The following is a 15,569-nucleotide window of genomic DNA, read 5'->3' on the forward strand; positions in this document are numbered from 1 at the left end:
TCTCTCTTTTAGATTTATCCAACGAAAGTTAAGCTGTACTGAACCAAAAACAAAGCCCTGACCAAACGTGCACCCTGCAGGAGGCCCCCTGTCAGCATCACAGGGTGCAGAATGTGTTTTGCCAGTTTGCTGAATCTTGTAACAGATTTGGCAGAAACTGGTTAGAATTATAATTTTACAGACTGCACTGAGAGCGTGCATTGATATTGCATTTATATGTAAATATTATGTACATACAGTACCTTTTTGTACTGACCAATATACAGATGTAAAGAATCTGAGTACACTAGCTGGAAATTGACAGATTTTTTTAGTAGTCATGAAAACTATTTCCATTATCGTTCCACCCCGTCATCCCTCTTTCCTTCCATCCGGTGTACCTCAGGGCACACAGCAGCTGGGTGTGGAGGTCGGCCGCTCTCCTGTCTTCCTGTATGAGGACCATGAGGGTCAGCCGCCTCCAGAACTTTACCCCACCTTTAGGAAGATCAACCTGGCTGATGGCAAGTGGGTAACTACACACACACACACACACACACACACACACACACACACACACACACACACACACACACACGGTTGTGTCTTGAATTGCCTTTCCTGGATTCTAAAAGCATATTCAGACACAAAAGCGTCTTCTCTCCTTCCTGCCAGGTGGCACAGAGTAGCCTACAGTGTGGAGGGCCAGTCGGTCACTCTCTACCTGGACTGTGTCAAACAGGACACCCTGGACCTGCTCAGAGGTTATGAGCCCCACGTCAGCACTGAGGGGGTCACCGTGTTTGGGACACGACTGCTGGACGAAGACGTGTTTGAGGTGCTGTGAGTGTGGGCATTCACTGTATGTGTGTGTCAGCGTGGCTGTGTGCTGTGTAATCACACGTGGAGGGTGTTAAAGGCAAACGTGAAGTGTTTGGAGGTGAAACTGTCACACTGTGGCACATATTAAAGGCAAGAACCAACATCATCACCTCCACTTCAAAAACCTCATCCGAGTTAAGACCAAACTCATTTGACTGTAAGACAAAATGAACTTGGCAAAGCATGAAAAGAAAGCAAACTCACAGTAAGCTCCTTGTGTGTGGTAAGGAAATGTTTCTGCCTGTTGCTGCCTGTTTGATTTGTATACCAAATGATGACAAATGAATAAACAAAAGGGCTCATCTCCACACACTGCCCTCCAGTGGCCGTGAGGATGTACTGCTCTTTTACCTTTGCTTCAAACCATGAGCGCTTGAACTTTACGAAGCTGCAGATGATTTAAATGTTTGCAGAAATCAAACTTATGACAATTAACTGGCCTTGTTGATGTGCCATAATATGAATATTTATTCGTACTCATCAGTAGTTTTGCAGAGAAAACAGTCCTGCTTAAGCTCACAAACTGCTGCTCCAAATCTGTAGCTGAGTAAAATCTTTTATGAGCTCTGTTTCTGTTGTGTCCTCAGCAGTCTGAGGTCATTCTGACAGATCTCAAGTCTGACCTTTGTTGTCAGTGCAATGTCAGGCGGTCCATCTGTTTAACTGAACAGCTCACTGCCCGTATTTGGCTCGGACTCCCTTCCATGTGTGAGGATGTGTTAGGATGTGTTAGGGAGGGAGAGAGAGCTTGTGTCTGTCTGTGGACTTCATGTTCTGGCACCTCTTGAGACTGAAGCTCTGGAGACAATTAAGAGCAGAGCAGCGATAAAAAGTGTTAAGCCACTTTGATCCCACTAAATGAAGACGTACAGTCGAAGATCAAGACATGGCAGAAAGATGTATATGACATGTCGTTTGTGTAATCAGTGATATATTGTACAGTGAGGACGAGTGACATCACCTCATCTGATGACCATATGGTGTCACTAACATAGTCACAGATTGGGTTGTGTGTGTTGTTGTGACACAGGGGGAAATCCAGCAGCTGCTGATCGTCGATGACCCCAGAGCAGCAGAGACGTACTGTCAGGACTACATCCCAGACTGTTACGCACCTTTGCCCTACAGCAGCATATTAACCGAGGCCGTGGAGGTAAGTCCCCTTCTGACAGCCAATCACAGGAGGCAGAGAGAGAGCTGAACCACCTGTCAGCTTGAACAAACAAGGAGCAGCGAGATCCTGATCGAGTCTTCCGGTCTGCCTGGCCCATTCCACACATAACACACACTGTGAGGCATCTCAGGTGTTCAATGTTGTAAATCCAGACTGTCTTTTTAAAAGTAGAGGAGCCCCCAAGGTTTAATCTGTACGAGGAGAACTATGACTGGTATTTATGGAAAGATTAGAAGGCAGATATGACCAAAAGATGAATGGTTTAATTATTTCCAGTCATGTATTTACTCTAGAAAATCCTCTTGGTGAAGATCTCTGCAGAACATGTGCTGCATGTGGAGTTAGTCAGACATAGCTCAACACTTGTGCTGCTCATATTTGCATGTGCACATTAATTGTAATGATTAATAATAATAATAAAATAATAATAAAACCAATTTTCCAAACACAGTTACAAAACACTGCACAGAACGAGATAAACAGTACACACGGTGTTTCTGCACGATAGGAGGAAAATCTGTGATGTGCAATAAGATTGTTCAGTGTTACAGAGATGATGAGTTGTGATAAATAAACAGATACTGAAGTGTGCAAATGACAACTTACAAGAATATGTTTGAGTTTGTGGTTAATCTTAAATGCCTATGTAGAATCAAATGGGATACTGCTGTGATTTCAGCATCTGGTTATTTAAAATGTTGTAGTTGAAGAATAAAAAAGTATTTACAGATGTAAGCCCACACATTTCAACAGAGGAAAATGAGAAGAAAATAGAAACTTAACAGGCCATTCGAGCGTAGATTTCACAGATTGCACTTGAATGCACCATGAAGTCCCTGTTCCTGTGTGTGTCAAACTCAGACCGACAGCAGAGGACAGCTTGTCTGTAAATGAAACTCCAAACGAAAATCTACCTGCCAAATTTCTGAGTGTGTGTAGATAAAGTTATTTTTCGTGATTGTTCATATCACGATGATGGTGGAAACACGTCTTATCTGTCAATATAAAAACAAAAACATAAAAATAGTACAACAGGTGTACAGCAGGTGTACAGCAGTGCAAAATAAAGTTATAAATCCTAAAAATCCCCTCGTGCTCACTGAGCTCTCATCCTCTCTTTCTTGCTTTGCTTCTCGCTGTCTCTTTATCCTTCGCTCTTCGCAGTAAAACACACTACACAGGCTTTGTGATCCATTATGCTTCGCCAGGTTCTTTGTGCCAGCGCTCCACACTCCTGGGAAAGGTTTCAAATCCTCTTCCGCTGCTGCTGTTTGATTTATCATCTGGCGTACAGCTCAAAACACTCCAGGACTCCTGGTTCATTGTGTTCACTTATTTTATTGTAACGCCACCAAAAAGGCAGTCGACAGGAAGAAGCCAACAGTAAACATGGCATGTGGACACCCTTGTGCGTTCTGATAACAATCTAATGAAGCCGTCATGCTTAAACAGGCCGTCCTGAAGCAGCTAAAATAAAAAGATTCAACTGCAGCCGTGCCATGTGTGGGCGGCGGCGCGTATTTCTTGGTTTTTTCATGATATCTTTCATGCAACAGAGCGCTCAGTCAGACCGCTCAAGGAGGCGAATCTCGTCCTTTATGTCCTAAAAGTTCCACTTCTGCTCATTCTGTCATCCTGTTAAATGCTCTGTGTGGAGAATCAAACTGTGAGCATCAGCTCTTTGGTCCTTTATGCTCTTCAGGTGGAGAGAGCACCGAAGAAACATGTGGTGGAGGAGTATGAGGGCTTTGACTACAGTGACCTCTATGATGACATGTCCGTTTCCACGGTGACCGCAGGTCCTAATGTCACCGAGTACGAGGTGAGACTCAGCAGCACGAGCTCGGCCTTTATCTCCTCTGTCTCGTTCTGTCCGTCTCTAATCGTCTCTGTTTATGCTCGTCGGACAGATCATAGAGTACGAAGACTACGACAACACGACAGACTATGATGTGAATGAGTATGAGTATGTAGAAGAATATGATGACCGCTATGGACCAGCTGAGAGAGAAGGGGACTACACTCTTAACGCACAGGTGCCATCTAAACATCAAATATTCATAAAGGAAGTCTGTGTGGAGAGTAGAAAACGAACCGTCTGTGCGTCTGATTCATCTACATTTATGCTGTGTGTGTGTGTGTCCATGTCCATCTCCTGTCTTTAGGACATACCAGAGAAAGGACAGAAAGGAGAGCAAGGCTATTTGGGAGCGGTGAGGAGAACACACAAGCTTAAAAACACACAAACACACATGATAGTGGTCCTCGAAACACTGATCAAAACGTGTCCACGGCATCTGTCTGTCTGTCTGTTTGTCTGTCTGTCTGTCTGTCTGTCTGTCTGTCTGTCTGTCTGTCTGTCTGTCTGTCTGTCTGTCTGTCTGTCTGTCTGTCTGTCTGTCTGTCTGTCCAGAAGCAGAAGAAAGGCATCGAATACTTGGTCAAATTTACTATCATTTACTTGCTCTTTGATCAGATATTCATCCATCCATCTACTATCTGTGCTCATCATTCTGTGCAGGGTGAGAGGGTTGGCCTGGTGTTAAAACATGAGACAGCAGTGTTGAATTGTTGTTGAAGCTTTGTAGACTTTTTTAAATGAAAAAAGGGTTTTGCAGAAAATCAGTTTACACCTCTCATCTTAAGGTACTGAAGAAAGCAGAGACAGTGTTTAAACTGTGGTTACTTTCTCTTTAATATCTCTTGCTGTACATTGTGGACAATGTTGTAAATCAATGATCTGCATGGCAGTATTGGAATTCGAGATGAATTTAGCCTCAAAGTGAGCCAAGGTGACGGGTTTTCAGGTTTTTAATTTGCTGAATAAACCTAACATTGACATTTCTGACTGGCTGCTTTATCCATAAAGAATTTCTCAATTGATTTTCTAAGAAATGAACAGAAGGAATTTATCGTCACATGCATTAAAATGCCACCAGTGCATTTCAAGATGAAAAGAAAATACCTCAGCTCTTCCCCCACACTCCACCATAAAAGAATTAACCAAACAAACCTCAGAGAAGAAGTTAACTTGTGTTAAATTTCTGCAGGGAACGCAGATTATAGGACCACATGGGCCTCCAGGGCCAGAGGTGAGGACATTTTGCTTCCTCGTTCCTTCAGTATTTTGGTAAAAACTGTTTTGTGACTTTTAATATGGAAATAGAAGTCCATCAAACTCAGGTGGATGTTTGTGTTTTTTGTCTGTGTGCAGGGAGAGACGGGACCTCCTGGAGTCACGGGACCAGTAGGACCTCGAGGAGACCCCGGGGAGCTGGTGAGGCCCATCCTCTGCTTGCTGTGTGAGTGACAGAGTTCACCACATGTTAGCGCCTCTCCGTAACCGTCCTTCTCTTCCTCCTCAGGGCCCTCCAGGACGGCCAGGCCTGAACGGAGCTGATGGGATACCGGGTCCCCCAGGAAACATTATGATCATACCGGTAACATGGAGACGCTTCTGTGTGGCCTTATAAGCTGCAGTCGTGTTGCTCGGGAAGTTAGCGGACAAATAACAATGTGTGAAAGTCAAAACGGAGAAATTTTTGACATATTCAAATGAGACAAAGACAATATATTTAATGTTTGGCCTCATCAGCTTCATTGATTTTTGTAAATATCTGCCTATTCTGAATTTGATACAGCAACATGTTTTAAACTAGTTGGTTCAGGAGCACCTGCCCCTCACTTCATTTTCCAAAACCCATTTAAGACATTCATTCATAATTTACTGATCTCCTTAAGACCCCTCGTTCCCTGAAGAACCACCTACATGTGGTTTCTCTCTAGTTATTAAGATTTTTCAATTTTACCCATCTGCACATTTTTATGCAAGACTTTGATAGCAGTGCTACTTATTGGCCACTGGGTGGGGTATTGAGTTTACCTTAAAGGCGTCTTGTGTACTTACTCTGTGTGTGTGTGTGTGTGTGTGTGTGTGTGTGTGTGTGTGTGTGTGTGTGTGTGTGTGTGTGTGTGTGTGTGTGTGTGTGTGCAGTTCCAGTCAGGTAGTCATCCAAAGACAGGTACCGTGGTTTCTGCGCAGGAGGCGCAGGCTCAGGCCATCCTGCAGCAGACCAAGGTACACAAACTTAAGAAATACTACCGTCACATCTTCAAAGCACACACACACACAAAGCTGACATACTGCAGTTTGTGTGTCGCTGTCTGACTCCTTCTTCCTCCCTCCACCTCCTCCTCCTCTAGCTGGCTATGAAGGGACCTCCAGGGCCGCTCGGCCTCAGGGGAAGACCTGGACCACTGGTGAGAGATCACATCACAGTGTTATTTTGGTGTTTGGTGTGTATGCGCCTGCTGCGACAGTCTACAGTCAGTGCAGAGAAACAAAAACCAAGGCACCAGAACGCACATGTCAGATGTTGTGAATCGGATTATCACTTGTTTTAACACACTTCTCTGCAGCGCTTCGTTAAACACAAGTCCTCCCTTATTACTCGAGGTTGCGACCGACCTGTCGCATTCACCTCCTGAACAGTGACAGAAATGTAGCTTCAGGAGCTCCCCAAAGCAGACGGAGCGCAGGAGGTCGAAGCCACGGCAATAGCTGCATGTTGAGTTACAGGTCATTAAGTTCCTGAAGAGGAAAAGATCGGGTAGATTCACACAGTACGAGACAATCGATCCTAAAACAGACTTGATTGGACAATTTAATCACCTAAACTGTTTTTCCCAGGGTGCACCAGGTCCCTCTGGGCTGAAGGGGACCAGGGGAGAGACGGGCCCACCGGTGAGTCAGCTGGTTGTCATAGCAACACGTTCAGCACCTCACTCCTTTGTATAGCTCGTTTGAGAACCTGTCACCTGCTCTCTCTCCGCCTGTTTCTCTCCAGGGTCCTCCGGGACAGCCAGGTATGCCGGGTCAGAACGGACGACTTGGGAAACAGGTGAGAGTATTTACCGCAGTCTTTTCTCAATAAGTATCATCCTCTGTAATTCTGCGATGATGCTGTCGTAGTGAAAACATTGACATTATGTCAGTGAGGAACCTGCCATGTCCGACTCGCTTGTGTTTGCGTTCATTAGGGTCGATCGGGTGCAGATGGGGGCCGTGGTGCAATCGGAGAGCCTGGAGCAAAGGTGAAGAAGAATTGATATCACAGTCGCACTCTTCATGTACCGACGCTCTGTCTTCTTAAAATATTCACTAATCCATCCCTTTCTTCTCAGGGGGATAGAGGCTTTGATGGCTTGCCTGGCCTCCCTGGAAACAAAGGACATAAAGTGAGTTATCTGGCTGAATGAGTGAGTGGTGTTAAGAAGAGAGTTCAGACTGAAGGCCGACTTCCATGTGTGTGTTTTCTCAGGGGGACAGGGGTAAGCCAGGCCCTGTGGGTTCTTCTGGAGAGCCAGGAGAAAAGGTGAGAGGTCACTTTGTGTGTGTGTGGGTATGCATGTTCTGGCAAGTTTGTTTCTGTATGTGCACGATGTATATGTGTTTGTGGTCTTTGCAGGGCTCTGAGGGGCCACAAGGGCCGAGAGGACAGCCAGGTGATGCCGTAAGTGTCAACACACAGACTCTTTTAATCCACTGCAGTTTCATCTAACGGGGCATTAGTCTAAAACACAATTACATTATGCTTAGTTGTGCCGAGTCGGGCAGGAAGTTGGTGTGAGGCAACAGAGCAGCGAGTGGGAGATCAGACGAAGTCCAGAGTTTGTGAGGAGTTGGCTTTGCTTAGCATGAAGACTGCACACAGCCTGGCTCTGTCCAGAGGTAACTGAATTAATTCAGAGCTTCAGAGGCGCTGAAGGCAGTTTTCCCTGGACAGAGTCAGGATAGCTGTTTTTCCTGTTTCCAGTGTTTATCCTAAGTTAAACTAACTGGCTGCAGAGAAGATACAGAAATGTCTTCTCATGAGTCCAAAACACGCTTTCATTTTTGTTTATGTCCCATTAATATATACAAACTTATAATAGATACCCATTCACTGTATTTCTGTCTATACTCATGTATAGAATACAGTAGATTTCTTAGCCCCTCCCCAGGACCCTGAAAAAGTCTTGCTCCAACCCTGTGAAGAAGTGAGGACTAGCCAGGAAGTGTCCTCATTCTTAAGATCTAAAATTCAAATTGGTCCTCACAGAGATAGAAGTATAAATGCACACACTCTCAATTGCATGCATGCATCTAACTGTGACGTGTCTTCCAGGGTTCCAGAGGTCTGAATGGCCCCAGAGGTCGTCCTGGTCCCCCAGGCCTGACTGTGAGTGAGAAATTTCCAACTTCCACTTTGTGTGACTGTCTGCACACACACATACACACACATGCACAGTCGCAGGCATTAATCTCTACCCTTGACAACAGTAAAAGACATTAGATACCAGTAATTACCATCCTGCTATCTCGCCTCTGTGTTTATCCATGCAGCTTAAATGAGGCTTTCTCACCACCAACATAAATCCAGCTGAAGTATCACCATCAGATGGTGCCACATGATAATGTCTGGTCGTGATGTTCCTGTGGTTCTCCATTTGTTAACATGATGTTATGAAATTCTTATCTCACCTGAGAAAATGAATGTCTGCCAAGCACGACCTCATATCTCCAAACACCTCAAGCAGTATCTTTCTAGTTTACGTAACTTACAGTATGTTTGCACTTGTTGGAACACAAGTTGTCACTTGTGACCATCAGTTAAGCAAGGGCGAGGCAAAACCACTGGGGTGGCTGATAAGTTTTAGTTTTATTAGTTGGCCCAAATGTAAGAAGCGTAGGGAGAAATTCAAAGTGAAAGACAGGAAGAAGTGAACCGTCCTCTTATCTTGTCTTCAGTCAGACAGAAGAGGATTAATATATGCAGCGCACAGTTCAGTTTCCTCACATCCCATCATTTTCTATTAAAAAGCATTTGCGCTCTGTCCCTTCCATTAATTGTCTTCCTTCGTCTCCTCACAGGGTATCCGAGGTATTGACGGAGTTCAGGGTTCAAAGGGAAACATAGTGAGTAAAATAAAGGTATTAGATCGTAGAGCCTGATAACAAATTCTCCCCATGACATCATTTCCTGTTTATAACAGGGAGCCCCAGGAGACGTTGGAGCACCTGGACAGCAAGGAAACCCTGGAATCCTGGTGCGACCGCTGAGCAGAATAACAAACTAAGCCAGGTGTATGAACGCACACAAATACTAATGCTCCATCTCTCCTACAGGGTTTCCCTGGTCCTCAGGGGTTAGTGGGGCTGCCAGGAGAGAAGGTAAGAGACTTTTAGTTGGATCACTCGCTTTGGGGTGAAGGAGTCGTGATCTGACTCACCTTTGTCTCACAGGGACCTCAAGGCAAGAAAGGGATGCAGGGCTTACCTGGAAACGACGGCCCCCCTGTAAGTACTTGCATATTGTGCTCCTGTCTGAGGACTCTGAATGACATAATCATTACGTAGTCCCTAATTCTAACAGCATCACAACTGATGTACGTGCCCAAATTCAGATATTGTCCTCTTGTCGATAGGGCCACCCTGGAAGAGAAGGTACTCCTGGTGAAAAAGGAATGCCGGTGAGTCTGTTGTATGCATGTACCTGTGTTTGTGTTTGTGTACAGTGCAGTACACACTGGCAGTACAAGTGCTCCCAACTTCCTGTACTTTAATCAAACATAATATAAAATGGTAATTAGAGGTTTTAGAGGTATTGGGAGGCACATTTTGTTAGCTTTCGACAGAGCCTGTGTAGCTGGTTCCCTGTTTCCCGTCTTTGTGCTAAGCTAAGCTAAGCTAACAGGCTGCAGGCTGTAGCATCATATCAGCGTAGAGATGTGAGAGTGGAAGGAATCGTCCCCACTAATGTTCAGCTAGAAAACGAATACATTTCCCAAAACTGTTTGTTTAATGTGTGTGTGTGTGTGTACATTTGTAGGGTCCTGTAGGAGTGCAGGGGCCTGTTGGATACCCGGGACAACGAGGAGTAAAGGTAGGAAATGCAAACAGGAAATATTCCTGCTGTTGTCTAAAAACCTTGTTTTACTGATTGTCTGGCTTAAACATCACCCAATGAATTTCATGGTGTTCTGTTGATTAAGGATTCAATAAAATAAAGCAATGACGTGTTTGTCCATCTGAAAATAAGGCTGTTTGTTGTTCCAGAAAAACATCAGCTTTTTTCCACGACAAAAGTTCATAATGTCCTCCAGGACGTGCCTCTGACTGCCAACAGTCAGGTTTAATGGCGAAGCACGCGCTCACTTCGATATGCCTGCCACCTCGTGAAGATGTCACAAACAGCCAGTGATATTATATCATGTGTTTTCTGTTTTCTTGTTGACTTCCATGTTTTTTTTCTTCCCTGTTTGACAGGGAGCAGATGGAATCAGAGGATTAAAGGGAAGCAAGGGTGAAAAGGTGAGAGAGACAGAAAGATTCTGAAGATATTCAGGATGTTTTGGTGCCTGGAAATATCACATTACCTCCACAGATCAGCTACAGTGTGTGTGTGTGGTTTTTCAGCACCATCTGTGGTTTTCTGTTGTCTGTTAAACTGGATTTTCTGCTTTACCATCTCCTCTAATTCGTCCTGTGTGCAGGGAGAGGATGGTTTCCCAGGGGCTAAAGGAGAGATGGGAGCGAAGGGGGACGTTGGAGACAATGGAGCTCCGGGTGGCCGAGGAGAGGATGGCCCCGAGGGGCCCAAAGGCCAAACGGGTCCTCAAGGAGAAGCTGGCCCTCTTGGTTCTTCTGGAGAGAAGGTACATAGCTAAGTTAGCATGTAGAATGCTAATGAGAATCGCTAAAAGATAATCAGTAACAATGATTAACTCAAAGTGCACTGTAGACTTGGTGTACACGTAAAAGTCACACGGTCTCTCTTTTTTAGGGAAAACTGGGAGTTCCTGGGCTGCCAGGATATCCAGGACGACAGGGTCCAAAGGTGAAATAAATAAAATAATCAATCATTCATTAATTAAATGAATGTAAACACGTTTCAGATACAGTAGATTCATACAAAGTGAACATGTGTTCTTCCTCTTCCCCAGGGGTCAGATGGATTTCCTGGTGTGCTGGGAGCTGGAGGAGAGAAGGGCAAGAAAGTGAGTAGAGGGTTTAAAGTAATGATGATATCATGTCAGGAAGTCAGACTTTTCCATTAATGTCCTGTCTTTTGTGGTATTACCCAGGGTCCTTCAGGGCAGCCAGGAAGTGCAGGCCAGAGAGGTCCGAATGTGAGTGCAGCGTCTCGTTCTAGTTGTTATTTTATTGTATGTTAATTAAAATGACATAATGTTCAAATTCACAGTGCAGCAACAGACACTCATTTAGATCTGGTATGAACAGAACATGACGACGCTTCTGCTTCACTACACCTACAAATCTGACTACTGCGAGAGGTACATTAAACCAGCTACAGCATAATCAGTCGTTTTATCATATCAGTGAATCAGGTGAGATTGTGTAATGTGACAGATGTTGCACACAGTGACAAATCAGGAGGAGGTGGAGACCAAAAACAGAGCTAAAGGAATGATTATTGGATTTACATGTGGCCAGAAATGCGACTCTGAATGAAAGCTGATGATGCTCTTGGTTTGCAATATTAATTAAAAGTGATAATATTGAGAATTGGGTTCAAACATGATTCCACTTACACCCCAAATCACCAAAAAATATCAGTTATTGCAGGTTTGAACTGTAAGTTATATTTTTCTGAACTTCTCACGGTGTACCTGAGATGTGCTGTTGGTGTTAGCCTTCGTCATAGTTATCACAACGTAGCAGATCTCTGAGTCATCGCTGTGTTCACTGAACCGGTAACGTAAAGAGTTCACTATCCAGTGAGTCACTTCCTGCTGAACTGAGCACTTCCTGTCTCAGGTCAGTAAAGTTCAAGCTCACTCATGTTCCTTCTACCACAGGGTGCACGAGGCGCCAGAGGGGCAAAGGGGCCTACAGGGAAATCGGGAGAAAAGGTCAGCTGACTCTCCTCTCAGCCAATAGCAACACGCCATCAGTCACTGTTAATGGCTGAATTCACTTCCTCTTTTAGCTGCTTCACCGGTTTCTGTCCGTCACTGCCTCCATGTTCCTCCTCCCTCTTATTTTCACAGGGTGCCTCAGGACATGATGGGCCCCCAGGATCTCCCGGAGAGAGGGTGAGACAAATATCGTTGATATCAATTACCAGTTCATTGATTAGTTAAGTGATTGCCTGTTATATTGGATGGTTATGTTTTTTTTAGGGACCTCAAGGGCCGCAAGGAAGGAATGGAGAGCCGGGACCGAAAGGATCGAGTGTGAGTTGTGACAAAGCACACTTGAACTCACTCATACATGGATAATTTCTAAGGAATATCGATGTGCTTCTTTCCCACTCTGCTGCATTGTGAGCTGTTTAGATTTTGATGGTCAAAGGTCAAAGGTCACTGTAACCCCACAAGACACATTCTTGATCATAACTCAGGAATTCATACTCCAGATTTAAAACTAAATTTCAAACAAATGTCTCATAGGATAAAATGATGAAGTGGTGACATTTTATATCCAAAGGGTCAAAGGTCAGCTTCACTGTGACATCATAATGTTCTGCTTAAACACTTTTCTGGCCATTATTCAACACCATAACTCACGAACAGCAGCACAGATTGTGACCATATTTCACATTTGGTCAGATACTGAGTTGGTGACACTAATCTTTGGTGTCTGCTTTGAAATCGTGCTGATTGTATAGATTTTCTGTGCTGCTGTCGGGTTGAAGATGTGTGTGAAGCATCCACGTTTTACAGTTTGCAGCTTCTTTGCAGCAGCATCCATATTTGAAGCATTGTAGTCACCACACGCTCATTGATTCTGCTGGTATTGATCTTCAGGTGATTGTTGTCGCTCCATGTGATGAAGCTCTTCATCAGTCCTCTGTACTCCTCTGTGGAAAATAGTCTCTAAGTGAAGACAGCATGTTCCTCATTGGACAATATTCACTGGAATCATACATGTCAGTATAGTGAAAACATCTATTTCACCCAAAAAAAATACATGTAATGCATTTTATTAAATTCTTCACAACAAATATTAAGTGAGTCTGGACAGACATGAATGTAAAGTGCAGCTTGACTGGTTGGTGGAGGCGAGCAAGGCAGAGGCGGTAATTCTGCTATTGGTGGCAGTGGTATTTTGTTGTGGTGCAGTACAGTTTCATTTACATTACAGTTTCAGGTGTCATACTTGGTCATTTCCTGATAAAAATGTCTTCTGACTGAGAATGCACTGGGAAGAAATCTGAATCACATGCTGCTATGAATCACCTACAGTGGCCTGCAGGGGTCATTCCTGCCTTCATATTTGAATATTTGACAGCTCAATGAATAAAATGTCAGCAGGGTGAAATGTAACAATGGTACTCGAGATTATTCAGGTCACCCAACCCCCCATCGTTAACTTTACGGACAATACATGGACTTTGGAGGTCACTTTTTATCCTGAGCTCCCATTTATTTCTCACCTTGGTCTCGGCATATATGTGTGTGTGTGTGTGTGGTTCTGTATGCATGCATGTATGTGTGTGTAGGGTCCTGGTGGGAAGGATGGACTTCCAGGTCACCCAGGCCAAAGAGGAGAGCCGGTGAGTGAGGTCAAATTTCTTAGTCACAGGAGTTCATAACAGGTGATCAGTTCCTGCACTTTTTCTTTAAGAAATGGTCTTCATCACACACACACACACACACACACACACACACACACACACACACACACACCAGAATATGTTTCCTACCCATCTTTTTGTTGTGACTGCAGGGATTCCAAGGCAAGACGGGACCTCCAGGACCCATAGGTGTTGTGGGGCCACAGGTGAGCCCGGCAGTGTGAATCAGTTCTGTGATGTAATATTTCTTCTTCCTTGTGTGTCATGTCTGAATCGGTGTAACTGACCCAATCACTTGTGTGTGTTTCAGGGCAAATCAGGTGAACCTGGTCCAACAGGGGACCGCGGTCACCCAGGGGCACCAGGTGTGCCTGGAGAGCATGGTTTACCTGGGGCTGCTGGCAAGGAAGGTGGAAAGGTGGGTCCACACAGTCACTTGCACATAAACAATGATCATCATCATCATCATCATCATCACACAGTTGTCATTTGTGTTTTCATTGTAAAATGTTTTAGTTCTTGTTTTTTTGGTTCCCAGGGCGATCCAGGTTTACCTGGGACATCTGGGAAGAATGGTCCTGCAGGACTGAAAGGGTTCAGAGGGAGCAGAGGGGCCCCTGGAGTCATGGTAACACACACGAGTACACATACACCGCAGTCCCTGCAAAGGACGTGAGTCCTTAATCTAATGAATGATATAGGCGACATAGTTCAAGTTATGTGCGGTCTTTCCAGGGACCTCCTGGTCTGAAAGGAGGATCAGGACCTAATGGATCCCCAGGAGCCATCGTGAGTTCATTATATCTCTTCTGTTACTACACTTCATGTTCAGGAGACTGTGAACTGAACAAGATGTTGTTTAAGCTGATGTCTGATAATTGAAACCAATATCAGATCGATTCCAGCAGTTACATCCATCCATTGTCTCAGTACTTTTAATTGCCTAGAAGTTCAAGGATCAACATGTTCTGTCTGTAGGGGCCAACAGGTGAAAGGGGGCCCCCGGGAACAGCAGGGGCCATCGGGCAGCCTGGCCGTGGTGGACCAATCGGAGGACCTGGACCAATGGGAGAGAAGGGCGAGCCTGTAATTGCATTCTTTCCTGTTCAGTGGCTCTTTTATTGAGTCTTGCCTTTAGACTTCATTCACTTCATTGATGCTCTTTCAGAGTTTCAGTATTGATTGAAAGAAAACCACAAAAATCCCCTTTTTAATGTCAGTATTTGTGTATTTCGCTTTAAGGCAGAATAACATGTTGAATGTCTTTGTGTTTCAGGGGGAGAAGGGTCCGTTTGGACCAGCAGGTCAGGACGGAGATCAGGGACCTGTCGGGATGCTTGGGACTACAGGCCCTGCAGGACCTCCAGGGGACGATGGGGATAAGGTAAACTGTGTGTGTCTGTGAGTCCGGAAGAGAGTGTGTGTGTTTGTGCTGTGCCATAAAATCTGTTTTCTGTGTGTGTGTGTGTGTGTGTGTGTGTGTGTGTGTGTGTGTGTGTGTGTGTGTGTGTGTGTGTGTGTGTGTGTGTGTGTGTGTGTGTGTGTGTGTGTGTGTCCACAGGGAGAGCAGGGAGCACCTGGGCAGAAAGGCAGCAAAGGAGATAAAGGGGAAGCAGTAAGTCTGGAGCTGGAGAACTACATCAACATGGACTGTACTCTGAAACAAGAGCAGATCTGATCGTGTCTGAATGTCTCTCTCTCGCTCTCTCTCTCCACAGGGACCCCCAGGCCCCACTGGCACTCAGGGGCTCGTTGGTCAGCCAGGACTTCCAGTGAGTCTGCTCTCGTCTTTGCATTTTCCTTATCTGTGCTCGCTTCCTTGTAAACACTCACTGTCTGGCTTTCATTCTAACTCTGGTTTGAAGTGTTAGGGCTGCTGGCTATCACTTCATTTTTACCTTACAGTAAGATTTGGTATCAATTTTCTCATCTAACTCTCGGAAAGAAAGCTA

The 15,569-nt window shown here is 44.8% G+C and overlaps 1 protein-coding gene across 1 annotated transcript in view; it reads left to right on the forward strand.

Annotated features, from left to right (window-relative positions):
• The window catches only part of LOC139348042 (collagen alpha-1(XI) chain-like), a 35,222-nt gene that overhangs the window by 11,960 nt on the left and 7,693 nt on the right, over positions 1-15,569 (forward strand). The window contains exons 4-44 of the mRNA XM_070987993.1: positions 386-507; positions 655-817; positions 1,892-2,014; positions 3,738-3,857; positions 3,946-4,071; positions 4,201-4,248; positions 5,086-5,127; positions 5,250-5,312; positions 5,401-5,475; positions 6,030-6,113; positions 6,239-6,295; positions 6,726-6,779; positions 6,883-6,936; positions 7,076-7,129; positions 7,220-7,273; positions 7,357-7,410; positions 7,504-7,548; positions 8,203-8,256; positions 8,949-8,993; positions 9,071-9,124; positions 9,204-9,248; positions 9,321-9,374; positions 9,503-9,547; positions 9,907-9,960; positions 10,344-10,388; positions 10,571-10,732; positions 10,861-10,914; positions 11,021-11,074; positions 11,162-11,206; positions 11,897-11,950; positions 12,089-12,133; positions 12,221-12,274; positions 13,543-13,596; positions 13,770-13,823; positions 13,928-14,035; positions 14,156-14,245; positions 14,353-14,406; positions 14,596-14,703; positions 14,894-15,001; positions 15,179-15,232; positions 15,336-15,389. Of these exons, the coding sequence (XP_070844094.1) occupies positions 386-507; positions 655-817; positions 1,892-2,014; positions 3,738-3,857; positions 3,946-4,071; positions 4,201-4,248; positions 5,086-5,127; positions 5,250-5,312; positions 5,401-5,475; positions 6,030-6,113; positions 6,239-6,295; positions 6,726-6,779; positions 6,883-6,936; positions 7,076-7,129; positions 7,220-7,273; positions 7,357-7,410; positions 7,504-7,548; positions 8,203-8,256; positions 8,949-8,993; positions 9,071-9,124; positions 9,204-9,248; positions 9,321-9,374; positions 9,503-9,547; positions 9,907-9,960; positions 10,344-10,388; positions 10,571-10,732; positions 10,861-10,914; positions 11,021-11,074; positions 11,162-11,206; positions 11,897-11,950; positions 12,089-12,133; positions 12,221-12,274; positions 13,543-13,596; positions 13,770-13,823; positions 13,928-14,035; positions 14,156-14,245; positions 14,353-14,406; positions 14,596-14,703; positions 14,894-15,001; positions 15,179-15,232; positions 15,336-15,389 (2,886 nt within the window). The remainder of the gene's footprint in view (positions 1-385; positions 508-654; positions 818-1,891; positions 2,015-3,737; positions 3,858-3,945; positions 4,072-4,200; positions 4,249-5,085; positions 5,128-5,249; positions 5,313-5,400; positions 5,476-6,029; positions 6,114-6,238; positions 6,296-6,725; positions 6,780-6,882; positions 6,937-7,075; positions 7,130-7,219; positions 7,274-7,356; positions 7,411-7,503; positions 7,549-8,202; positions 8,257-8,948; positions 8,994-9,070; positions 9,125-9,203; positions 9,249-9,320; positions 9,375-9,502; positions 9,548-9,906; positions 9,961-10,343; positions 10,389-10,570; positions 10,733-10,860; positions 10,915-11,020; positions 11,075-11,161; positions 11,207-11,896; positions 11,951-12,088; positions 12,134-12,220; positions 12,275-13,542; positions 13,597-13,769; positions 13,824-13,927; positions 14,036-14,155; positions 14,246-14,352; positions 14,407-14,595; positions 14,704-14,893; positions 15,002-15,178; positions 15,233-15,335; positions 15,390-15,569) is intronic.

Source organism: Chaetodon trifascialis, chromosome 2 (assembly GCF_039877785.1).
Source record: "Chaetodon trifascialis isolate fChaTrf1 chromosome 2, fChaTrf1.hap1, whole genome shotgun sequence".
Taxonomy (NCBI): Eukaryota; Metazoa; Chordata; class Actinopteri; order Chaetodontiformes; family Chaetodontidae; genus Chaetodon; species Chaetodon trifascialis.